We start from the raw sequence: 25,001 nt of genomic DNA, 5'->3' as shown, positions 1-25,001 counted from the left end.
TTACAAAGGGAAAAGCAAACAACTATAAACTGATGGAGGCACTAATAGATCATACCTATGTCGGATATTCTAGTCATGGTTGTTTATGACGTGTTGTCCATGACTGCATGTCCGTTCCAAACCCATTTTACTTGTTTTCATGATAGATAGGCATTTTGTGGAGTTGTTTACCATGTAGGTTAATCATGAATAATATGACAAGTGTCAAGTATGTATGTCTCATATGAACTCATGTCAAGAAGGGAGGTATGACTAAATTTATGAATATATGCTGGGACCTCATGTATTTTGTATGACACGTGCATCGGAATACCTCTCCGTTATATTTAAGTACGAACACATACCTTACGGTATCTATGTTCGTCATGATATTATGTAGGCCCTTTCCCTCCACGACGTCTAACAACGTGAGCCTGTGCTAGCCCAACGAGCTAAATCCAGGAGTATGTATAGGAGCCAGTCTGATGGGTCCATGACGTACACCACATCCAACCATGCCCAAACTAGAAAGTAGAACCCGAGGCCATGTCATGATCTTTTTTTAAAAAAATAAGTCACACCATGGTTGCTTGTGTTTGTATTCCCGACCATAACAATAGAGCTACTTACTAAGTAATAAAATACTACTACTTCTTTTCAAGTAAAGGTAAGACACCATATATGAATGCCGACGTTGCTATAAAGATCATGGAATCGAAGTTAGGGTAGTTGCATTTATATTTAAATTGTAGCTCATAGGTTAGATCAAGATATTTATGTTACTTTGAACTTATTGTTATTTCGTTTCCGTTATTTCACTGATGTTTACTTTTAATTGAAATAGATTTTCTGAACATTTAAGTCATTAAATAAATTTTTTCACATATAATAAATATGTCATGCATGCAATACAAGGTAAAATATATATATAGAGTCGTTACATATATTATATAGTAACCGGTTAACCGGAGATTAGAAAAAATAGTTTTAAACTCAGCTCATACACAGAACCTACAATGTTGAGGTAGTACATATATACACAAATAACCATAAAGTAGCATATATGCTTAATCAGATTATATAATAAGTGACTATATTTCCTAAGATGCATCTTCAATACAAAGTGACCTGAGATTTCTAATTGCTACTCCAAGAGACCATGCTGTTGACATGGGGAAAAAGGCAACCCGACGACACACCGAGTCGGTTTTGATTCTTAACTTTAGTAATCGATCGCAATTCAAAGTCGTAGATGTAAAACAGACCATCTTTCGATCTGAAAACGAGGTCTCCTCTTATTCTAAAACTTAAAAGAGGAATCATATCCATTCTGCAACCTATATTGATGCTATGTTGCTTTATCCATACTTCCCCAGACAAGCTCTTCAAGATCCAAATGTCTGTGTGGGTCTCCTGATGAGTGACAAAGCTTAGAGAACAGCCAATTTCAACAATTCCATCATACATATTGCAACTATTTGGAAGCGGTATTGTTTGAAACTTTTCGGTCTCGATTTCCAACGATACAATACAATCGCTGTGATTAACTTGTGGGATCCAATGTAGAGCTCCTATGGCTTCAACAGGTCTAAACCCAAGCCAACCAAAGAGACCAAAAGAAGGTCCATCAACAGCTCTCCACTTTTTAGTCCCAATTATAAAGATCTCACAACTAATATACATCAATTCATCCCGAAACAAGTGAACGACTTTGTATTGGCCTAAAACATCGTCGTATGCAAATCCATACGATTCATCATGTGGTGAATTCAAAGTTCCAGGAGGAATAGAAGTCAGCTTCCTAGTCACTGGATTAGTAATTATTAGTCCCCCTTTCTTCAACTTGTTATCGAGCAATATCAAACCGCAGCACGTAGCTCGAATCCTTCCAAAGCAACTTAAGCTATACTCTCCTACATTGCTAAGTCCATCTTTAAATTCCAAAAAGTGAATGAAAGTCTTTGAGGTCGGATCCAAGTTATGGAACAGAGAGAGAGATTCATCAGACTGCATAAACTTTGATTCAATTGACAGGGTGTTTGATTTTCCAGAATGTGGGAAAACTTCGTTGTAACGAGTCTGTGTCGTGAAGATCAAAACCGACTCAGAACGACGGAGATGGGTTTCAACGAATATGGGGCTGCATATGACATTAAACCAGTGCTTACAAACAAACATTGATCTATGAAGTGAGTCAAGTGGGAGTCTGATGAGGATGTTTGAGACACAATCTTCATGAACATAAGGAATAAGAGACTCTTGTTGCTTCCTTTTTTCTTCCACAGTTCTAAACAATTCACTTTCTTTAGCTGATCTTGACATACTTGCAATTCTTTTACAACTTGGCTCCTCTATCATACCTAATACTGCTCACCGGACAAATGTGGCCTGAGAACAATGGAAAGATGAACTGATTTTTGAGTTCTCTGGTTCTTGTCAACAAGAATATAAACTCGAAACTGGCAATTTGGATTTCATTATCTTAAGACTCTGATCTTCAAAAAAAAACTTCTTTATCTGTGTAATTTATCTGTGTAATTTATACACCATGTTTCTAAAAGAACACGGAATTTGAAACATGTAATCGACTCTATAGCTTCTTCAATAAATGCTAGTTCTTGCACGGTTACGAAAGATTAAATATACCATATCCTACTGGTATAAGCTTTTGAGTTCAACAACGGTGTCAAAGTAGGATCCTAGGTCTGAAACACTTTAATATCATTTTTTTGCTCATGAATTAGAAACATGTAATCTTCTAAAAGAACAAGGAATTTGAAACATGTAATCGACTCTATAGCTTCTTCAATAAACACTAGTTCTTGCACGGTTACAAAAGACTAAATATACCATAACCTATCAGTATAAGTTTTTGAGTTCAACAACGGTATCAAAGTAGGGTCCTAGGTCCAAACCACTTTAATATTATTGTTTTGCTCATTAATTAGAGACATGTAATCGACTCTATAGTTTCTTCAATAAACGCTAGTTCTTACATGTTTACAAAAGATTAAATATACCATAACCTACTGGTATAAGCTTTTGAGTTCAACAATGGTATCAAAGTAGGGTCCTAGGCCCAAACCACTTTAATATCATTGTTTTGCTGATTAATTAGAAACATGTAATTGACTCTATAGCTTGTTCAATAAACGTTAGTTCTTGCATGGTTACAAAAGACTAAATATACCATAACCTATTGGTATAAGCTTTTGAGTTCAACAACAGTATCAAAGTAGAGTCCTAGGTCCGAACCACTTTAATATCATTTTCTTGCTCATTAATTAGAAACATGTAATCGACTCTATAGCTTCTTCAATAAACGTTAGTTCTTGCACGATTACAAAAGACTAAATATACCATAACCTATCGGCATAAGCTTTTGAGTTCAATAACAGTATCTAAGTAGGGTCCAAGGTCCGAACCACTTTAATATCATTTTTTTTGCTAATTAATTAGAAACATGTAGTCGACTCTATAGCTTCTTCAATAAACGCTAGTTCTTGCACATAACCTATCGGTATAAGCTTTTGAGTTCAATAACAGTATCTAACTAGGATCCTAGGCCCAAACCACTTGAATATCATTTTTTTGCTCATAAATTAGTATCAATAGTCACGAGTTGAATCTTATGCTAAAAATAAGTACAAAAACCAAAAGCACCATAATCTGTCCATTTGAGTATGGTGCTAATTTAACTATCAGTGAACAGGAAAGTCACACATTGAGCCTTGACTTACTCATCTCCAGTCCACTTAGTTCTAAACAGCAAAGAGAGAATCAAAACTTCTACAAATTACAGTAAATTTCGGAGCCATCACAAGACATTTTCTCAAGAACAACACAAGAACAGGGAATTGAAACACAAAAGAAACAATTAATCTCAGAATCCACCTCCGATCACACACAACAAAGAAGGCACGAAAAAGAAAATGCAAAAAGTAGAACAAATTCCACAGTCGGACGAAAAGAATTCAAAGATCAACAAAAAGGAAAAACAAGAAGAAGAAGAAGAACAAGAACAAAAGAAACGAGAGTATATTGACCTGAAACTTGAAAAGAAGAACAGAGGCGTCGGGGAGAGGCTCGGATGGCGACGATCGAGTGAGAAGAATGAGGTTGGATTCGTGGAAGATGTGATCAGGCGATAGAATATTGTAATGTTTAGGAATTGACTTGCAGTGACCCGAGTTATTTCGCGTGCTTCCCATTTCCAAAATATCTACAAATTAATGGGTTTAGGTTTCGAATTTAAATGAATCCTTAAATTTTCACAGAGAAAAATTGGGAGAAATCTCACGTTCTATTCAAGAATGAAATTGGCTATTATAGGATTAATATGGTATCAGAGTCATGCCCTAAACTTAGCCGCGTCACTCAAATATCGAACAAAAAATTGTGAGTTTCGAAGGTGTAGTCAAAAGTGACTAAAGTGTCGAACAAAGGGTGTGCTTTGTTTGAGGGCACCAGAGAAAGGAGTCGAACCTCAATTAAGGGGAGGACCTCAATTAAGGGGAGGCTATTCGAGAGCTCCATAAGCTTCGGGGGAGGCTTATAGTGTACTTTGTTCGAGGAGAGGATTGTTGAGGATTATTGGGAGTGAGTCCCGCATTGGTTAATTTAGTGGAAGATCATCATGAGTTTATAAGTAAGGAATACTATTTCCATTGGAACAAGGCTTTTTGGGAAACTAAAAACAAAGTCATGAGAAATTATAAAGATATATTTGCTCTTTTGAAAGTTCCTAAGAAACCGTAAATATATTGTAAAGACTAAAGAGTATTTTTATTAATTTAGTTTAATAAGTTTTTTAAAAATTCTCTTCGTAAACTAAGGTTAAGAGTATTAATGAAACATTTAAAAGTTTAATAATATTTTTTTGAAGAGTATTATTAAAAAGTTTTCGAAGTTCGTATATACTTTTTGAATAATATATAAAATTCAAGAGTTTTATTTTAAGTTTAGCCTTATGCACGATTATTAGTGAGCCAACGTCTTTTAAATAATAATATGCCTATCTTTGGGAGTCAGCGTCTTTGTTGGCACACCGCCGAATATGTAAGATCTCACAATCCACCCCCTTAGGGGCCAATGCCATTGCTGTCATATCGCCCGATACCTAGCTCTGATACTATTTGCAACCGTCCAAGTCTTTTTGTTCTCTTTATATTTTCCCTTTCGAGTTTTCCCTCAAAATTTAAAATAGTGTCTACTAGGAAGACGTTTCCATACTTTTATAAGAAATGCTTCGTTCCTTTCTTCAACCCATGTAGAATCTCACAAAGAAACTTCAAAAAAGCGTCAAACATACTCGTTTGCCGCAACACAAGCATAAGAAAGAAATTAAAAACCAGCTTACAAATACTTAATTGTACTACCACCGTCGATCGTCGTAGAAGTAGAGATTCAAAAACTGAATCGACTTCTTCGAGTGCGGCCAAACATGAGTAAGTCAGAAGAGCAAAACCCCACCATGTTCATTACTGTACTCAACCATTTGGCCCTGAAACAGGAAATCTCGAGTTTTGCCAAAGATATTATCATTACTCTACCAAGAGGGAAAACTCGAAAGGGAAAACTCAAAGGAGACAATATCTACTGGCGGTGAACTTGGGCCGTTACAACTACCATTCCTGGTGAACTTGGGCCGTTACAACTACCATTCCTAAAGTCATTCAATAAATACATTCACTCAATTTAACCAAATCAGCCAATCAGTTCAAACGAATGTAACCAGTGATTGATTCATACTATTCTCAGAAAATCCATACATATTGTATCATGAACAAAGGCACAGTAGAGTTTGTGGGTTCTAGGAGCGTACCAATGGAGGCATCGTAGACTAGTTAGTCACGAGTCGATACGTTTGCCATAGTCGCCCACCGATACGTTTGCCATAGCCACCGGCATCATCACCCTTGAGTATGGCACATTTGGCACTGTTAGAAGTGTCTTAACAATGACATACATATCAGATAGATTTCATAGAGTCGAGGCATCTCAGATGAACAGAACCTCTATATCATAGATTATCTGATGATGATACTCCCAGAACTGATCAATCCTAGATTTTGAGCATTCATGATATCAACCATAAACACCTACTTAACAGGTGTTTAGAATTTGATCATAATACCTTTTCAAATATTCTGTGTACCTAAATTGATCACATATAGCCTCCCAACCCCTCTAAAACATCTCGAAAACACGAGACTACCTATATACCTATTCCCAAGACTACGAACCAATAAACCGAACTGTTCGTGTCGTGTACAACTTTGGCAGAGGGCTGGCGCTAAAATCACATAAATATTCACTTCAGAATGCAGACGAAGAGAAAATGCATAAAAAGGAAAACACATAGCCACTGACAAGAAAACTAAGCAGGGCTTACATAATGTAGTTAGTCCATCTCATCTGTTACCCGTGTCACTCCGATCATCCTCGGCCCCTGCCTCCAACTAAATTAAAATAAACGAACATGGCGTTATTTAGTGAATACGATGGCGCCGACATCGATAAGAGAGAATAAAAAGTCCATTTGATAACATAGTTTTTTTTGTCACAGTCAACTCGAAACCATAGCCAAATGTTAGAAAATCAAAAAACGTTAACGGTTTTAAGAACTCGTGTATTTTGTTTTAAAAAATTGGCCCAAGTGTTTCTAAAGGTGAAAAACTAAATGAAGAATACATGAACAGATAATGGATATAATTTTTACAGGTAACAAAAGAACCAAAACTGTTATCCAATGGGGACTGAAACAACAAATTTATGTTCGATAAATAATAAAAATTCAGTTTATTTACCTCTGTTGGCACCGAGTTTTCCACCGGAGCCACCCTTTCCACGGCCCCCAGAAGCAGCTTTAGCACCATCATCGAAGCCTCGCCCCATTCCTTTAGATGGTCTTCCACCGGGACCATCCTCACGCCCTCTTCCTCTTCCACGCCCTACACCTGGAGGTTTCCTATCTGAAAAGACAATGTCCAAGCATCGGTTTCCTTGATACTAACGCTCGAATTAGGCAAAACCAATGGCAAAAGAGAAATCGATCTTAGTCTTTACTGGCGTCGTTTATTCGACTCATTTGTTGTGTATGGAAAATCAAGAGTTCACTACATGAAAACATTATCAAATGTAAGCATAACAGCATACCTGTACGGCTTTTGGTTTCTTCCTGAACTTTATCAATAACCTGAGAAGCAATACAAAATTAGTGAAACAGAGAGCAAGAAACATTGCAACAGTTTGTATGAAAACTTAGTACGCATTTACTAAGCTGGTTAGGACAAGTAAAAGAAGGGAATGATAACTTTGCTTTAAAACGCGTCTGCTAGGGAGAGGTCTCCACACCCTTATAAAGAATGTTTCGTTCCTCTCTCAAACCGATGTGGGATCTCACTAATCCACCTCCCTTCGAGGCCCAGCGTCCTCATTGGTACTCGTTCCTCTCTTAAATCAACATGGGATCTCACAACCCACCTCCCTTTGGAGCCCAACGTCCTCGCTGGCACACCGCCCGGTGTCTAGTTTTGATACCATTTGTAACAGCCCAAGCCCACCGCTAGCAGATATTATCCTCTTTGGGCTTTCACTTCCGGGCTTCCCCTCAAGGTTTTAAAATGCGTTTACTGGGGAGAGGTTTCCACATCCTTATAAAGAATGTTTCGTTTGCCTCTCCAACCAAGGTGGGATCTCACAAGGAAGAACTAAATTTGAAGACATATGAGTGTTTTCGGTTATGCAAGCATATATATAAGGTCCACTGATGTATCAAAAGTTACAAGTAGACACTCGAGAAGAGAAACAGCTTGCATGAATACCTCATCTGGAACTCGCAAATACTTGATTGTATTACCACGAATATAACATTCAGGCATTCGCCAAAACCGGTCACCATCCTAACATTTGATAATTGAAAAACCAAGTTATTATCAATTCAAACTCCTAGAAAAAGAAATATAAACAAACGAAAATGTTAAAAGTTCATCGTGCATACTTTAGATGTACAGATGACTTCCCGAAGATGAATGTTCATCCACGTATCGCAGTTAACCAAATGGCCATTGTAAGTCTCACCATTTTTCAATTCCACCAACTGTTGCAATGCAGAAATTATATATCCTTAAATCAAGTTCATAACAAAAAGTCCTAAAATATAAGTTCAATAGCTCAGACCAAGCCCTTAACAATCATCCTGCATTGGCGTAGTAACATTTAACCATTAGATTCCTTATGACAAACTATCTGGATATCAAATGTTGAAAGCTTCTTGACAATCGTATGCGAGTCTATCTATTGACTTTAGTCTAGCTGCCTGTAATTGTTTGAGGCCTGGAGAAGCCCAAAGCAAAGCCATGAGAGTTCATGCTCAAAGTAGACAATATCATACCATTGTGGAGAGTCTTGATTCATAACATAGTATCAGAGGCATGCCCTTAACTTAGCCATGTCAATAAAATCCTCAAATGTCGAACAAATAAGTTGTGAGTTTCGAAGGTGTAATTAAAAGTGACTCAAGTGTCGAACAAAGGGTGTAATTTGTTCAAGGACACCAGAGAAGGAGTCGAGCCTCGATTAAGGGGAGACTATTCGAGGGGCTCCATAGGCCTGAGGGGAGGCTCTATAGTATACTTTGTTCGAGGGGAGGATTGTTGAGGATTGTTGGGAGGGAGTCCCACGTTGGCTAATTTAGAGAATGATCAAGTAATACATCTCCATTGGTACGAGGTCTTTTGGGGAAGCCGAAAGCAAAGCCATGAGAGCTTATGCTGAAAGTGGACAATATCATACCATTGTGGAGATCCGTGATTCCTAACAGTAAGCTCACCCGTATATTTACAATACAAAAACGAAGAGTTTGAAAGAAGCCCTTACCATGGGATGCCCTTGAGCAGTCTTTAGGAGAGAAAGGGGAAGCTGAAGTAAAAACAAAAATCGATTAGAGCGAACCCAAGAAGAGAAAAGAGCAAAGAAACAAGTAACGACGACGAATTTGAAGCAAATAGTTCAATTTATCCAAGGCATTGGATGAATCAACGCACCCTTAGGTTACACTACCAGCAAAATTTAACAACAGGACCAAATAAGAACACGAGGGGAACATACCATCTTTAAGGACACGAAGCAGAATCTAGAAGCGAAAACCAATCTGTCGGGAAAAAAAACCAAAAGAATTTCAAGTTTCCAGAGGATCATACATTTGGATGAACAGATTCATGAAAAGAAACATTGATTCGCAGACTAATGAAAAAATCAAGAGAGAAAAGGGAGTCACTAACCTTCGAAGCTCTCGATCCGAAAGAGAATCAAGTTCTTGTGTAAAGTAGGAATTTCTTTTCGAATGAATTCAAAAGCGGTCGCAATGAGTGTCCTGATGCCACCAACAATATTTACCGTCTCACAAGAACACACCCGAACCAGTTCGATATCGAAAAAAATTCGAGTTTCGACCAATTCGATCGGCAAATCCTAGGGTTTCGTTTCATTTTTTCTTTTTCTTTAATCCCATTTTAAAATTTTCAATTTTTTTAAAGATCAAGGTTTTGGGGGAGAAATTTAAAATTTTAGAGATATCCAATTATCCCGGAAGAATCTCCGTTCATAATAGGTATATAGATGAAAGTAGACAGAGATTTCTCTCCGTTAGATAAACAGATACGAGACGCGATTCTATTCCCTGTTTCCGCTCCATTCCTGTCATCACTCCGTTCCTGCTTCTTATATATATTACACTTCCATCATTTTCAGCCTAATGAGTTATCATTTGATTTCCGCTCATTATAGCTTATTGTCATTTACCTATTACAACATTGAAGGGAGAGAACCGTGCATCGTTCAACACACTATATAAAGATAGACAGGTGTCATGATGTTGTTCAACACACCATCGTTCAACACATCACATCGTTCAACACACCATATTGTCACTTACCTATTACAACATGAGTTATCAAGATAGACAAGTGTCATGATGCAACGGGAGAGAACAGTGCATCGTTCAACACACCATATAAAGTATGCGTTAATGCCAAGATGAAGAATAAACAAGATGGAGAAAAGATAGGCTTGATAAAGGGTCCATTGGAATTCTAGAAGGAGTTTGGGCATGTGGCTCTGGAGTTAAGTGTGTCCATATGAAATATGAATGCTCACCAAATTTGGTATTGATCGGACACTGGACCAACACTCCATGAGTCTGTATGTTCGTTTGCCAAAATCATGTTTACTCATACCATACCAAAATGCCTCAAAATGCACCTTCGAGAGGCATGGTGTTAGCTCTCCACCACCCATTGCCCATGTGGTCTAAGCAAGCTACTCTATGACAAATGTTTTAAAATGTGGGCGAGTACCGCAAGACGAGCATATCAAACATCTTTCTTTGAAATGGGTCAGCGTCATATGGCATGGTGCGTTAACATTGCGCCCCAGCCCATGTGTCGTCGGTTGGTATATGCACCTGCAGTATAAAGTCTATAAATAACTTAGCATAGACACGGGAGAATTCATGCTTCAATGAGAACCTAGATGAATGGATGTGCAAGAGATCTCTAATGAGATGAGCAACAAATGGATCAATTTCAATAGATACATTCAAGCAAACCAAGATGGTTGAGCTGTCCCAAGACATGGATAACATCACGAGGCATGAGTCTTATTGTTGGAAACCAAGATGTTGACTAAAATGCGCGTAGAGGCAATATTGAGCTGACTTATTTGGTCTAGTATAGAGACAAAGTCGGCTAGAGTTAAACCTGCAATGTTCAATGAGTGAAAAACCCCATCTAAAGTTAAATTCGAGTTTCCCTAAAATTAATCATGAGCGTATCAAGATCATAACACCGCACAAGACATATCCACATTTCGTCCTTTCATAATCTAATTGAAAGTCTTGATTGTTCAGTATCATATAATATCGAAGCTCGTGATTAAATAACTATACTCGAACTAGTATGTTAGTTGTAATGATTTGTACAATTTAACTTCTTGGGCATCTTTGTTTCCATTTCCACAAGCAAAGGCATAGAAATTAAGATTTATACATCATATAAACTCTAAACTATAATATGCACACAATATATTCTAAACCAAGCAATTCAAAATTGATATAAAGCTGTTGTACTCATACCTACATCTTCTATCTACTGCACGAAGTCACTCGCTATCCACGAAATCTGCGTCGATGACATCGCCATCAGCTTCTCCAGCTGATCTCGATGAAGCAGACTGAGTTCCCGACGCAGTCCTGTCGCTGGAGGCTGCTCCTTGGCTGTAGAGGGACTGCCCCATCTGCATTACTTCTTGATTCAATGCAGCCATGGAGTTCTTGATTGTTTCGGTTGACCCATTGGCGATGGCGTCCTTAAGAACGTTGAGCTTAGCCTCAACGGTCTCTCGAACGGATTGGGGAATCTTGTCTCCGAGTTCCTTTAGCTGTTTTTCAGTTTGGTACACAGCAGAATCTGCTTGGTTCTTTGTGTCTATGGCATCCCTTTTCTCTTTATCTTCCTTTGCGAACTTCTCTGCTTCTTTAACCATTCTATCCACCTCGTCACTTGGTAGAGTACTAGCGCCAGTGATTGTGATGTCCTGCTTCTTCCCAGTTCCCTTGTCAATGGCGGTGACGGAGAGAATACCGTTAGCGTCGATGTCGAATTTCACTTCGATCTGAGGAACGCCACGGGGTGCGGGTGGGATACCGTCGAGGAGTATTCGTCCGAGAGACTTATTGTCCCGAACAAACTCTCGTTCGCCTTGACATACATTAATCTCAACACTTGTTTGTCCATCTGCTGCTGTTGAAAACACCTCGGATTTGGATGTCGGTAACGTCGTGTTCCTTGGAATGATTTTGGTCATTACTCCGCCCAAAGTTTCCAAACCGAGAGAGAGCGGCGTGACGTCTAAGAGAACAATGTTACTGACATCTCCAGCTAAAACACCAGCCTGAACTGCAGCCCCGAGCGCAACCACTTCATCGGGATTTACTGTCATGTTTGGTTCTTTCCCTGTCATTTTCTTAACAAGCTCTTGAACTGCTGGGATACGAGTCGAGCCCCCGACGAGGATGACTTCATCTATATCTTTGAACGACAACTTCGCATCCTTCAGAGCCGTTTCAACTGGCGATCGCAGCCTTAATAGACAGCATCCAGAGTAAAAAAATGAATTCAAATTCATGGACATAGAAGCAAAAGAAGGAAATCGGCCTGTCGAAGCAAACCTTACCTATCTAGCAAGTCTGAACACAACTCTTCAAACTTCACCCTAGTAAGTGTAGTATCGATATGTTTCGGACCGTCCCGGGTCGCAGTGATAAATGGCAAACTGAAACACGAGGCTTATTCAGAAAACACGATAAATAAATCGATCAACCGATCAAGAGGTGAAAGGAGACACAGTTGTTGTACCTAATATTGGTCTGTGTTAAAGATGATAGCTCAATCTTCGCCTTCTCGGCCGTTTCTGTTAGACGTTGCAGCGCTTGTTTGTCTTTCAAGAGATCGATTCCTTCGTCGCTCTTAAAGCTCTCGGCAAGCCAATCGACAATCCTCTGAATAGAACAGTAAGCAAATCAAAGATGTTATAGTGTGTAGATAAAAAGAACACAAAGAAGATAAAGGAATACGAGCAACCAACCTTGTCAAAATCATCACCACCCAAATGGGTATCACCTGAAGTAGAAAGAACCTCGAACACGCCATCTCCAACCTCAAGAACTAAGGAGAAACAACATTTGTCAATTCAAACAGTCAAGAACATCAAGAAAGACATAACCGACGCAGAGTTGTCGTATACCTGAGACGTCAAACGTTCCACCACCGAGGTCGAAAACAAGAATGGTCTCATTGGTTTTCTTGTCAAAGCCATAAGCAAGGGAAGCAGCAGTTGGTTCGTTGATGATGCGAAGAACTTCGAGACCGGCAATGCGACCAGCGTCTTTCGTCGCTGTCCTTTGCGAGTCATTGAAATATGCTGGGACTGTGACTACAGCTTTTCCTACTTGATCATTCAAGAACTTTGATGCATCATCCACCAGCTTTCTTAAAACCTATACGAACGAACAAAACTATAAGTTTGTAACAGAGTCAGAATTGAAACGATCATATTTGGTTAATGGTATTAGCAGCAGAGATTAAAGCTTATCCTTCAGTTTTTATTTAATCTCCTAAATTTTGATATTTTACAGTTCTATACCAAATTTTTACTGTTGTAAATTTTTTTTATAATTAATTTTAGGTAATTTATTTTTAAAAAATTAATTAATAGACATTTACACAAATATCAAATGGAAGTAATTAGTGAAAAATCAAAGATAAAAGTGTAAATTTTGATAACTAGAGACCAATAGAAAATAAAACTCAAATTTATCGGTAAAAATGTAATATTTTGAAACTTACAAACCAAATGAAAATTAAATTTAAAACCCAAAATATGGAAAAAAAAAAAAAAAAAAAAAAAAAAAAAAAAAAAAAAAAAAAAAAAAAAAAAAAAAAAAANATCCTGATATCTAGGGGCCAAATAAAAATAAAACTCAAAATTATGGGTAAAAAGACAATATTTTAAATTTACAGACCAAATGTAAGTTAAACTCAAAACCAAAGGTAAAATGATAAAATGATAAAAGTAAAAGAGAAAATCTTGATACCTCGATATTAAATAGAAATAACATTAAAGATTACGAGTAAAAATAGGGATTAAATAGAAATAACATTAAAAATTACGAGTAAAAATAGGGATTAAATAGAAATAACATTAAAAATTACGAGTAAAAATAGGGATTAAATAGAAATAACATTAAAAATTACGAGTAAAAATAGGGATTAAATAGAAATAACATTAAAAATTACGAGTAAAAATAGGGATTAAATAGAAATAACATTAAAAATTACGAGTAAAAATAGGGATTAAATAGAAATAACATTAAAAATTACGAGTAAAAATAGGGATTAAATAGAAATAACATTAAAAATTACGAGTAAAAATAGGGATTAAATAGAAATAACATTAAAAATTACGAGTAAAAATAGGGATTAAATAGAAATAACATTAAAAATTACGAGTAAAAATAGGGATTAAATAGAAATAACATTAAAAATTACGAGTAAAAATAGAGATTAAATAGAAATAAGATTAAAAATTAGGTGTAAATTAGGGATTAAATAGAAATAACATTAAAAATTATATTATTTTAAAATTAAGCAAAATAAATGATGAAAATGTAAATATTGATATCTAAGAATCAAACAGAAATAAAACTAAAAAATGATGGGTAAAAATATAATATTCTAAAATTAAGAGACCAAATATAAATTAAACTCAAAAAGTGAGATATGAAATAAATAACAAAAGTGTAAATCTTCATCTCGACCTAAATTGAAACAAAATTATGGATAAAATTATAATATTTGAAACCTTTTAAGGACCCGATGTAAATTAAACAAAAAACTCAAGATTCTGTAAACATTCATTGACATATTTGAATCTAGGTTATTAGATTAACACGACTCTTCACAGTTGTATGATATTGTCCACTTTGAACATATTGTCCACTTTGAGCATAATCTTTACTGGTTTTACTTTGGGCTTCCTCAAAAGGTCTCGTACAAATAGAGAGAGTATTCCTTATTATAAAACCTCCCCTTGAACAAAGTACGCCTCTCCTTAATCGAGCTCAACTTCTTTGGAGTCTTAGTCATTTTTTACCGTACCTCGAAACTTGACTCTTTTTCTTTTGGAGTTCGACATTTGAGAATTTCCTAATCTATTGGCACGACTAAGTTTAGAACATGACTCTTATACCATGTTAAATGAACACACGACTCTCTAAATTGTATGATATTATCCACCTTGAGTATAAATTCTAATAACTTTGCTTTGAGCTTCCCAGAAGGCCTTATACCAATAGAGATAGTATTCTTTGATTATAAACTCAGTATCATTATGATCCTTCCCTCCCTCAATTAGCCGAGGTTAAACTTTCATCCTCTAAAGTAGATCACATCACAGGTAGAGTATTGTATCAATTATCCGGCAGATTCCAAACAGCTTTAAGGAGAGAAATGGAGAATACCTGAGCGGAAATCTCCTCAGCGGCAAATTGCTTGCCGACGGCAGGGCAATCGAGCTTCACATTCCCATTCTCATCGGCGATAACCTTGTAAGAGACTTGCTTAGCCTCCTCATCCACCTCCGCCATCTTCCTTCCAATGAATCTCTTCACAGAGAAGAAAGTATTCTCCGGATTAACCACCGCCTGTCGCTTCGCCAACTGACCGACAAGCCGATCGCCAGTCTTCGTGTACGCCACAACCGACGGCGTCGTCCTCTGTCCCTCCGCGTTCGTCACGATCGTCGGTTGCCCTCCCTCCATCGCCGCGACCGCCGAGTTCGTCGTTCCTAGGTCGATTCCAACGACCTTCTCGCACCGGATTACAGCGGGCGCTATACGTCGCCGTCTCCGATTCCAGGATTTGTTGGAATCCGGAAACCGGAGATTGGAGGTTCGGAAAATGTGGAGCTGCGATGCTACTGCGGAACTGAAAGCCATTGGCGAGTGATTTGTGAGGAAGAAGAAGAAGTTGTGGAGAATGAATCTGCGAGAAAATGGTGAGAAGGTGGAAATTATAGAGGGAAATGGCGGAGAATGTGAGAGATTGATGGGGAAGAACTTGGGGTGTTCGAGAAGAATCGAAGGGTTTCGAAGAAGAATTTGGAAGGGCCATTTGGGGATTTTTCTGTTGGGTTCCAGAGAGTTTCGGATTTGGAACGGGAAGAATCATTTCAAAAATACTTATTTTTATATTATTTCAAAAAAAATTCAAAAAATTATTACTATATTAATATAAATTTGAACATGACTATCTGCAATGATATGATATTTCTATGAACATTCCCTAAATTTTCCTAAATTAGCGGATGTGAGACTTTCATCATCGAACACCTCCCCTTAATCGAGTCTCGACTCTTTTGGAGTCTTAGTCATTTTTTACGCCAACCCTTAATCGAGTCTCGACTCTTTTGGAGTCTTAGTCATTTTTTACGCCAACCCTTAATCGAGTCTCGACTCTTTTGGAGTTTTAGTCATTTTTTACGCCTCCCCTTAATCGGGTCTCGACTCTTTTGGAGTTTTAGTCATTTTTTACGCCTCTCCTTAATCGGGTCTCGACTTTTTTGGAGTTTTAGTCATTTTTTACTATGCCTTCGAAAAGAGCCTCCCTTTAATCGAGGCTTGACTCCTTTGGAATCTTAGTCATTTTTTACTATGCCTTCGAGAAGTGCCTCCCCTTAATCGAGCCTCGACTCCTTTGGAGTCTTAGTCATTTTTTACTATGCCTTCGAGAAGGGTTGACTTCTTTTTTCTTTCGAAGTCCTTTGTTCGACATTTGAGGATTTACCAATCTATTGGCACGACTAAGTTTAGGGCATGACTCTGATACCATGTTAGTTGAACACGACTCTCCATAATGGTATGATATATTTTTTTTTTTAATAATTGAAATTTGGAATGAATAGAATATTTAGAGTCGAAGAAAATGAAAAGAAAATTATAAATTTTTAATGTAAAAAATAGAAAGAACGATTTTATTGTAAATGTAGAAAAAAAAAACATGAATTTGAATGCATGCATTAAATTTATTTAGAGTTATTAGAGCGGGATCTAATTTTTGGAGAATATGGGTTGATATGATTTTGGGAGAATGTAACGACTCCTATGTCTTCCCTTTGAAGCGGACAAATCTATTAACAAAAACATGCAAGAGAGACCTCAAAAGAGACAATCCCACGAGAAGGATGCGACAAAAGACATAATATGCCCTCGGGGGTCGACATAACATCCTTCAGACGAGGATGACTAGTTAAACCCTACATTTGGCGGATTTCACCCCGAGGGAAAGTAAAACCCGGATTACCTTGTTGATCAAATATTTCAAGAAGCAAGATGGATCATGTTAAACGTGAATGATTCTAAATATGCAACCTGAACTACATAGAATTACAAAAAAAAACTTAGTCATTGACGAAAGAAAGCACGAGTACTCTTTTTACTACATTCACCCTCCACAAGAAGGCTCGTTGATCACTTTTCAATGGGTGAAAGCCAAAAATGAGGAAGAATCCTCCTTCACCCTAGCACCCCTGTCAAACCAAGCTAGCTACACTGTAACATCTAGGTCATGTGCGTCATGTGTGTAGCTCATAGGCTACTAAAGACAACATCTAGGTCAATTAGCTCACTCGAGCTTATTAAGGGTTGTAAGGTACATCAAATCTTAGGGTCGTCATAGCCTACCCTTATCTAGCTCGTCCCAACTCATCATTCGAGACGTCAATTCACAACTTTAAATACTAAATTCAAGTAATTTATATCTCAATACGTGATTAGAGTTTATTCAACTCAAGTCCTAGTCGAATCCGGTAAGTGATTCTTAAGAAAAAGTTTGAATGGTTACTTACAAGGTTTGAAAAGTTTGTAAGCTCGATTTTCTCCTTTTTCTCTACCTCAAATTGCACAAAATTTCTCAATCGATCCTAAATTAAGTTAAAAAGTAGCTCAAAACACTACAGAAATCTCATGAATCCGAAGTTGAAGGCTCTGCAGAAGAGTAGGTCGGTTTCGATAGACATGTCCAAGCAAGCCAAAACGGTCGAGCTGTCTCAAGACACGAGACAACATAACAATGCATGGATCAGTCAATAGGAACTAAGATAATGATAAGATACGACATGGCATTATGAGAGATCTTAACCTAGCATAGAGGCAAGTCAACTAGAGTTACAGATGATTGAAGATGCATGCACAGACAAGTTTGGATTTTGCAGGAGTTGTGTTCAGTTGACAAACGAGAATCTCGCTTAAGGTTCGACGAAACCACGAAAACAGCCTGAATGAGGCATAAATTCCCCTTAAGGCTTGTCATGAACGTTTTCAACCATCACACAGTTGAAAATGCACAACCGTAACATCGAATACCCTACGACAACCAAGTCACATAAATTTAAAAGTATTTTTTATATTTTTAAAAGTTGAAAAGTATTAATAAAACTAAATTCAAAAATAAAAATTAAAAATTTATAAACGAAAAGAAATAATAAACATTGTAATTTCCACGTGGATGATTGAGTGTACGGCTACCAACAACCAACAAATCTCAGCCACTGAAAAATCCAAAACCTTATCTCCATTTTCCCAATGCATCACCTCAAAATAAATAAATAAATAAATTTAAAAATAATAAAATAAATAAATAAAAATTAAAATAAAAGCTCCCAAAATCCGCGGCTATTGACGGCGGTTTCAACGACGACGACGCCCTAGCCCCCTTCCAACAATGGTCCATTTGCTCCCAAATCCGCTCCGAGTTTCATCGCACCTCCGCCAAGATCCGCCGCGCACGGCGGTCCGGACAAGAGCGAAGTCCAGCACCGGCCGCTACGAGATCTTGAGGAATGGAGGAATTAAGGTGAGATTGGCGGTGGTTGTGCGGTGTAGCAGTGATTATTCGAGTCCGATCACGGCGGCGATCGGAACATCGGAAGAAATTGAAATTAGCGACGAGAATGCGTATTTGGCGACGGAATTTGGATGGAAGGTGAGGAAATTGATCGAAGAAGAAGATGATTTGAGAACGGTTGCGAGGATTCAAGCCGAAGCGTTCCATGAACCTGTTCTTCTTTTCAACCATTTTTTCTTCCAGTTCTTCCAGGTTTTTCCCCCTTTCTCTCTATTTATTTATTAAAATTTCTGTTAATTTTTTTTAATCAATTACCTACAAAAATTAAAATTAAAATTCGATAATAAGAATATATATTTTAATTTTAATTTTAATTAATTTTTTTTTATTTTTTATTTTTTATTTTTTATATTTTAGGGTCGTTGCATTAAAAGTTCTTAATTAATTAAGTCTATGCGTTGAAAATGTTGTTAATATTCGATAATAAGAAAAATGGGCTTTGATATAATAAATATTTAGCAAAATAATAATTTAATTATCTTTTTTTTGTTATATTTTATTTTATTTTTTAATATTTCTGAAAAAAATAATTTGGATAGAGGTGCTTGCGGGCTAGATTGGGTTTAGTCTGACTAAACCTAATTATTGGGATTAGTCTGACTAAAATAATAATTATTACATAAGAATTGAATCATAATTTTTTTGAGTGGGTGAGTCGTTTATTTAAATTTTTATTTTTAATAAAAATAAAAAATTAGTTTATAAAATATTTACGGCTCAATTTGAATATATAATTTAAAAAATTACTTCTAAAATATAAAAATTATTTTTAAAGGTAGTTGGAGACTAAATAATTTAAAAATAAAGTAAATTTTTTAGACCCAAATAATAATTATTAAATAAGAATTGAATTATATTTTTTTTAGTGGGGAGTGGTTTATTCAAATTTTTTATTTTTAATAAATATAAAATTTTAATTTCCAAAATATTTACATATATAGTTTAAAAAATTACCTCTAAAAAGTAAAAATTATTTTTAAGGGTTATTGGAGACTAAATAATTTTAAAAATAATTATTTATTTTAGTGTAAAAGGGAAAACTGGTTGGTTTTATTTATTTTATTTTTAATTTTAACGTTAAAAGGAAATGTAATTTGTTAATTAAATAATTTTAAAAAATAATTATTTATTTTATTGTCGAATAATTAAAAAAAAAAATCACATTGAAAATAAATGCAGTTTTGTTACAGGCAGAAGTGCTTTCCGCGTTGATTTACCGATTGAAAAGTTACCCACGAGACAGGTACGCTTTTTGTTTATAATAATTCAATTACCTAAGTAATTATGTATGATTAATGTTAGACGAACACCCACAATGGTATGATATTGTCTCCTTATAAACCCATGATCATTCCCTAAATTAGCCGATGTGGGACTTCCATCCTCCAACACCTCCCCTCAGTATTCCACTCATCCTCCAACACCTCCCCTCAGTATTCCACTCATCCTCCAACACCTCCCCTCAGTATTCCACTCATCCTCCAACACCTCCCCTCAGTATTCCACTCATCCTCCAACACCTCCCCTCAGTATTCCACTCATCCTCCAACACCTCCCCTCAGTATTCCACTCATCCTCCAACACCTCCCCTCAGTATTCCACTCATCCTCCAACACCTCCCCTCAGTATTCCACTCATCCTCCAACACCTCCCCTCAGTATTCCACTCATCCTCCAACACCTCCCCTCAGTATTCCACTCATCCTCCAACACCTCCCCTCAGTATTCCACTCATCCTCCAACACCTCCCCTCAGTATTCCACTCATCCTCCAACACCTCCCCTCAGTATTCCACTCATCCTCCAACACCTCCCCTCAGTATTCCACTCATCCTCCAACACCTCCCCTCAGTATTCCACTCATCCTCCAACACCTCCCCTCAGTATTCCACTCACTTATAAACCCATGATCATTCCCTAAATTAGCCGATGTGGGACTTCCATCTTCCAACACCTCCCCTCAATCGAGGATCGCCTCCTGGGACTTCCATCTTCCAACACCTCCCCTCAATCGAGGATCGCCTCCTTTGGAGTCTTAGTCATTTTTGACTGCCTTCGAGGAGGCTTGACTCATTTTCTTATACCATGTTAGACGAACACGACTCTCCACAATGGTATAATATTGTCCACTTTGAGCATAAGCTCTCGTGGCTTTGATTTGGGCTTCCCCAAAAAGCCTCATTCCAATGGAGTTAGTATTCCTCACTTATAAACCCACGATCATTCCCTAAATTAGCCGATGTGGGACTTCCATCCTCCAACAATTAATAGACTTATAACACGAATGAATAAAATAAGGTCTCGAGAGTTTTCAGTGAAAATTTTAGGAAATTTTTTAAGGTAAAGTAGGTTTAACTTTGGAGTACCGATGATTGAGCCACCGAAAAGGAAAGTGTAACTTGTTGATATATATATAGTAACTTTTAGTTCTCTTAAGCTTTTCTTAGTCATATCGCTCTCATTCAGATGTGGTTTAGGTTTATTCACATATCTCTCATTTACTTATGTGTCACGTGCCCAGTGTCACAATCATACTCTTGTAGCAGTTGGATAGCGATTGTGCGACACTTGTTCTAACTCGACGAACAAACCGACTGTATAGAAGTTGGACTTTGCGGACAATCTTAACATATGATTGATGTTATAAGCTAAAAACGAACAAGTAATAACTGCAACTCTTATAGCATATAACTTAAGTAGAAACAATTGACAACTAGTCACATTCTCCTATAGTACATTTTGGAGCATTTTAGCTCTAGTATGTATAGACATGATTTTGATGATTGGTCATACACATTGGTATTGATACAACAAGAATAGTAAAGACCTATCTAACATGAAAAGTAGAAGAGGTTTGGAACAAACATGTGGTCATAAACAACACGCCTTGGACGAGTATGATCGTGACACACAACAACTTTCACCTGGGTTTCTCTCGATACTATATCTTATCGAGAGAGGTACCGCTCATTTGTAACGACCATGTCCCGAAATTGACGGAATAAATTTTGGTCGATATGAACAGGTATGCTTGTTTGGTTGCAGAGCCAGAAAGTGAAAGGTGTAAAGATGAGTACAACTTTGTGGGAGTGGTGGACGTGACGGTGGCCGGAGATTTGAAAGTCAGGCGCCTCCTTCCCGCCGGCGTCAAAGAGTATCTCTTTGTAACTGGAATCGCCGTCGACCAAACTGCAAGGTTTGCATATTTCATTTATTTATTTATTTTAATTAATTTTATTTTTAATAGGTCCTTCGACTTTAAAAATTTACGCAACGAGTCCTATTTTTAATTCTATATATATTATTGGTCAAATTTTATTTTCAATAAATCTATTTTTTAATATGAAAAAAATTAATATTATTGAAACTTTAAATAAAATATAAAGTTTAAATTGAAATATTTAAACTATAGGTCTAAATTAAAATTATTTATCTAATATTACAAATTTTAATCCAAAATTATAAATAGTAATTTTTTGGGTTAAATTTAAATGATTATTATAAATTATGGTTTACTAAATTAATAAAAATATTCTTAAACTTTACATTTTTCTTAAAAAAAATACTCTTAAACTTTTTAAAATTCCAATAATACCCTTAATCGATGGATGAAAATCATTTAATATTTTATTTTAAAAATATTCTTTTAACTTTCAAAATGGTTTAAAAAATATGTTTAGTTTTCAAAAATAATTTTTTAAAAATAAATTAATAACGGATTTATTTATTTTATTTTATTTATTTATTATTATAGAAGGCGCAAAGTAGCAACGGCACTATTGAAAGGGTGTGACATGTTAGCAAAGGTTTGGGGATTCAAGTTTTTGGCGTTAAGTGCATACGAAGATGACTATGGGGCTCGTAATTTGTATAGTAAAGCTGGGTATCAGGTTTTGTATGTTGACCCTCTTTGGAAATCTTCTTGGATTGGACGAAAACGTTGTGTTACTATGGTTAAGCAACTTTAGCGATATCAATCTGAGCATAATTTATTAGATACGACACTAACATCTCGAACGTTAATGGTTTGCAGGGGCCCGAAAAATCCGTTCAAACTAATCCTTCTCGTATAGTTCGAGTTGAGTTATGAACTTGGTTAGGTTTTGGGTCAACTAATCAAAAGTGGTCTCGATTTGGTTGGTTTATGAATTCCCCGTTGAAATAAATTAACCTGAATTGTTGTTAATTTTAAAATATATGTTTTTACTTACGATATACCATCCAGATTGTTAGCTCTTGTTCATAGTTTTTGCTACAGATGATACACGAGGTGGTTATTCCTTCTAATGACCGGCCTATCGATGATTCTTTTGTTCGAGATGAAGCAGCAGACATTGGTATGTAGAACCTATAAAAAAGATATGGTTGTGGTGTGAAGTACTCTTGTGCACCTATGGCACCGGATTGAACAAGGTTTACAGAGAAAGTCGAGATGATTAAAAAAATATGTTTCAACTCAACTCAACTCAACCCACGAATAAAAAATTTACAACTCGAACAATAGTGTTAGGTTTAAAAAATATCCCTGCTCAAAACTCAATCCGTGAACATCTGTACTAGTTTAATGTTACATGATGTATAGGAGTAGAAGGAAAAAAAAAAAAAAAAAAAAAAAGTCTCAACCACTCCTCTCCCTCAACCATATTGTCCTTTGGGGGCCTAGTGTCATAGTCATGCTTGTCCAAGGCATAGCCCATGGCCGCATGCCCATGACACGCCGAAACCTTTGCCTTTTACTACTTTATTGCTTTCTTTTACAGCTTTCATGTTGTATTATTTCTTTCTTATTTTCTTTAAGAGTATGGCGTTTCGGCGATGTCATGGCTACGTCTGGTAGACATGAAATGCCTCAAAATGTACTATAGGGGGATATGACTAGTTGTCAACTTCTCCCTACCTAATAAGTTATATACAGTAAGCCGTTGTTGTTGCCTTTTTGTTTACGTTCCCATATAACACCAATCTCTCTTTATCTTGCTTTCAAAACTCTTTTTCTAAAACCTCTCTCCCTCGCTTTCTAAAATCTTCTCTTGAAATCGGAACCTGAGGTTTATATTCACGTTGCCTGTCCGCAGACAACGTAATTCGAAGTAGGCTTAACCCACTCAATGCTGAGAGTGGGTGCCGCACAATTGCCAAATCCACTGCCTAGAAACTACGATTGTGACAATTGGTATGAGAACCTAGTTGGCTCCAAAGTGACCGGTAGACATGTCTTCGACTAAACAGTTGAACAAGTCCCATGTCGACAGATTAGTCGAAATAGAAGAACAGATGCAATACTTGTGGGAAGTCCCCGACAGTATTCGATTCCTAGATGAGCGAGTGAAAGAACTTGCTGACAAGACCCTCATCGTTGACGCAATAAAGGGTCGGCTGGAAGAGTTACCCATTCAAGAAATAATGTACCGAATGGAAAATCTAGAAATAAAAACCACAAAGAATGGTGGTTTTGAGCGAGGAGACAGCTCGACAGGCTCTACTGGCCTGATTGAGGAGCGAGTCGATGGACTAGACAGCTCCCAGAAAGCGATGTTTCAGATGGTCATTGAACTATCTGAAGATGTGAAAGCAGCCCTCGACGTAGTCAGGGTAGAAATGGCGGACATAAGCGCCAGAGTAAACGTTGCTGTAAGGACGGTGGAGAACTTCTCAGAGGACAACGTGAACCAACAAGGTCAAACTTCCCCAAGCCCTTCTCTAGGGCTCGGGACGCCAAGGCCTTAGAGAACTACATCTTCGACCTTGAGCAGTACTTTAAAGCGACTGACACTGAGACAAAGGAAGAAAAGATCACTGTGGCCACCATGCATCTTGCTGAGGATGCGAAACTTTGGTGGCGGTCAAAGTATGTGGACATCCAAGAGGGCCGATGCACAGTAGACACTTGGGAGAGACTAAAACAGGAGCTTCGGTCTCAATTCTTTCTAAGGAATGTGGAGATCATGGCCAGAAGGAAATTACGCGACCTTAAACATACGAGCAACATTCGAGAATATGTCAAACATTTCTCGTTACTCATGTTAGACATTCGACAGATGTCTGAGTTAGATAAGATCTTCTAGTTCACTGAAGGATTGAAGCCATGGCCAGAGTCTAAACTATATGAATATGACATAGAAGATCTCTCCACGGCCTATGCTATGGCCGAACGACTGTTCGACTTGAACAACGAACAGCCCCAAGAGACAAGGCGAAACCAAGCCTCCTCAAGCGAAGGTGATCGCAACTGTTGGATTTCGATAATCGGCCAGGGAAATCCTTTCTTTTCGGTGAGAGGAAATTGTCTACAGGAGGTTGTTGGAAGAAAAATAAAATAAAATGAGTAAAATAACAGAGAGAAGGACGGAAAGTTTGACTGCACTTAAAATCAGGTTGTGAAATCTTCCTATTTAAATATAACCTATCCTAAAAATGGGTGGAGAGTGGCCAACTGAATCTGTGCCACTTCCTAGAAAATTGCCGTCTAAGAATTCGCTAATCCATTCGACGTGTTTGTCAAA

General features: G+C 37.1%; 4 protein-coding genes across 8 annotated transcripts; 1 reads left to right on the top strand and 3 right to left on the bottom strand.

Annotated features, from left to right (window-relative positions):
• Positions 1-902: 902 nt before the first annotated feature.
• On the bottom strand, positions 903-4,184 carry LOC111796511 (F-box protein CPR1-like). Its single transcript, XM_023679164.1, has 2 exons — positions 4,026-4,184; positions 903-2,367 (listed from the first exon to the last, which is right to left on the bottom strand). Exon 2 carries the CDS (start codon positions 2,335-2,337, stop codon positions 1,117-1,119), a length of 1,221 nt encoding a protein of 406 aa, XP_023534932.1. The 5' UTR covers positions 2,338-2,367; positions 4,026-4,184; the 3' UTR covers positions 903-1,116.
• A 1,509-nt stretch (positions 4,185-5,693) lies between these two features.
• Positions 5,694-9,500, bottom strand: LOC111797034 (sm-like protein LSM4). 3 transcript variants are annotated; one of them, XM_023679901.1, is made up of 9 exons: positions 9,264-9,500; positions 9,091-9,133; positions 8,860-8,901; positions 7,982-8,080; positions 7,806-7,883; positions 7,138-7,177; positions 6,789-6,953; positions 6,374-6,440; positions 5,694-5,896 (listed from the first exon to the last, which is right to left on the bottom strand). In XM_023679901.1, exons 2-8 carry the CDS (start codon positions 9,091-9,093, stop codon positions 6,418-6,420), a joined length of 450 nt encoding a protein of 149 aa, XP_023535669.1. In that variant the 5' UTR covers positions 9,094-9,133; positions 9,264-9,500; the 3' UTR covers positions 5,694-5,896; positions 6,374-6,417. The 3 variants fall into 3 exon arrangements, with proteins under 3 accessions (XP_023535669.1, XP_023535668.1, XP_023535667.1); XM_023679900.1 differs by having other exon boundaries at positions 5,698-6,274; XM_023679899.1 differs by having other exon boundaries at positions 5,698-6,440; positions 9,264-9,499.
• Positions 9,501-9,801: 301 nt separating this feature from the next.
• On the bottom strand, positions 9,802-15,741 carry LOC111797033 (stromal 70 kDa heat shock-related protein, chloroplastic-like). Of its 3 annotated transcripts, none has more exons than XM_023679897.1 (7): positions 15,059-15,741; positions 12,784-13,036; positions 12,625-12,704; positions 12,396-12,538; positions 12,214-12,312; positions 11,114-12,121; positions 9,802-10,458 (listed from the first exon to the last, which is right to left on the bottom strand). In XM_023679897.1, exons 1-6 carry the CDS (start codon positions 15,533-15,535, stop codon positions 11,140-11,142), a joined length of 2,034 nt encoding a protein of 677 aa, XP_023535665.1. In that variant the 5' UTR covers positions 15,536-15,741; the 3' UTR covers positions 9,802-10,458; positions 11,114-11,139. The 3 variants fall into 3 exon arrangements, with proteins under 3 accessions (XP_023535665.1, XP_023535666.1, XP_023535663.1); XM_023679898.1 differs by having other exon boundaries at positions 9,802-10,444; XM_023679895.1 differs by lacking the exon at positions 9,802-10,458 and having other exon boundaries at positions 10,925-12,121.
• A 2,441-nt stretch (positions 15,742-18,182) lies between these two features.
• Positions 18,183-22,500, top strand: LOC111796973. The gene is made up of 4 exons (XM_023679807.1): positions 18,183-18,692; positions 19,691-19,743; positions 21,524-21,694; positions 22,253-22,500. Exons 1-4 carry the CDS (start codon positions 18,318-18,320, stop codon positions 22,464-22,466), a joined length of 813 nt encoding a protein of 270 aa, XP_023535575.1. The 5' UTR covers positions 18,183-18,317; the 3' UTR covers positions 22,467-22,500.
• The last annotated feature ends 2,501 nt before the right edge of the window (positions 22,501-25,001 follow it).

Source organism: Cucurbita pepo, chromosome LG06, assembly GCF_002806865.2.
Source record: "Cucurbita pepo subsp. pepo cultivar mu-cu-16 chromosome LG06, ASM280686v2, whole genome shotgun sequence".
Classification (NCBI taxonomy): Eukaryota; Viridiplantae; Streptophyta; class Magnoliopsida; order Cucurbitales; family Cucurbitaceae; genus Cucurbita; species Cucurbita pepo.
This window is presented reverse-complemented; position numbering and strand designations above follow the sequence as displayed.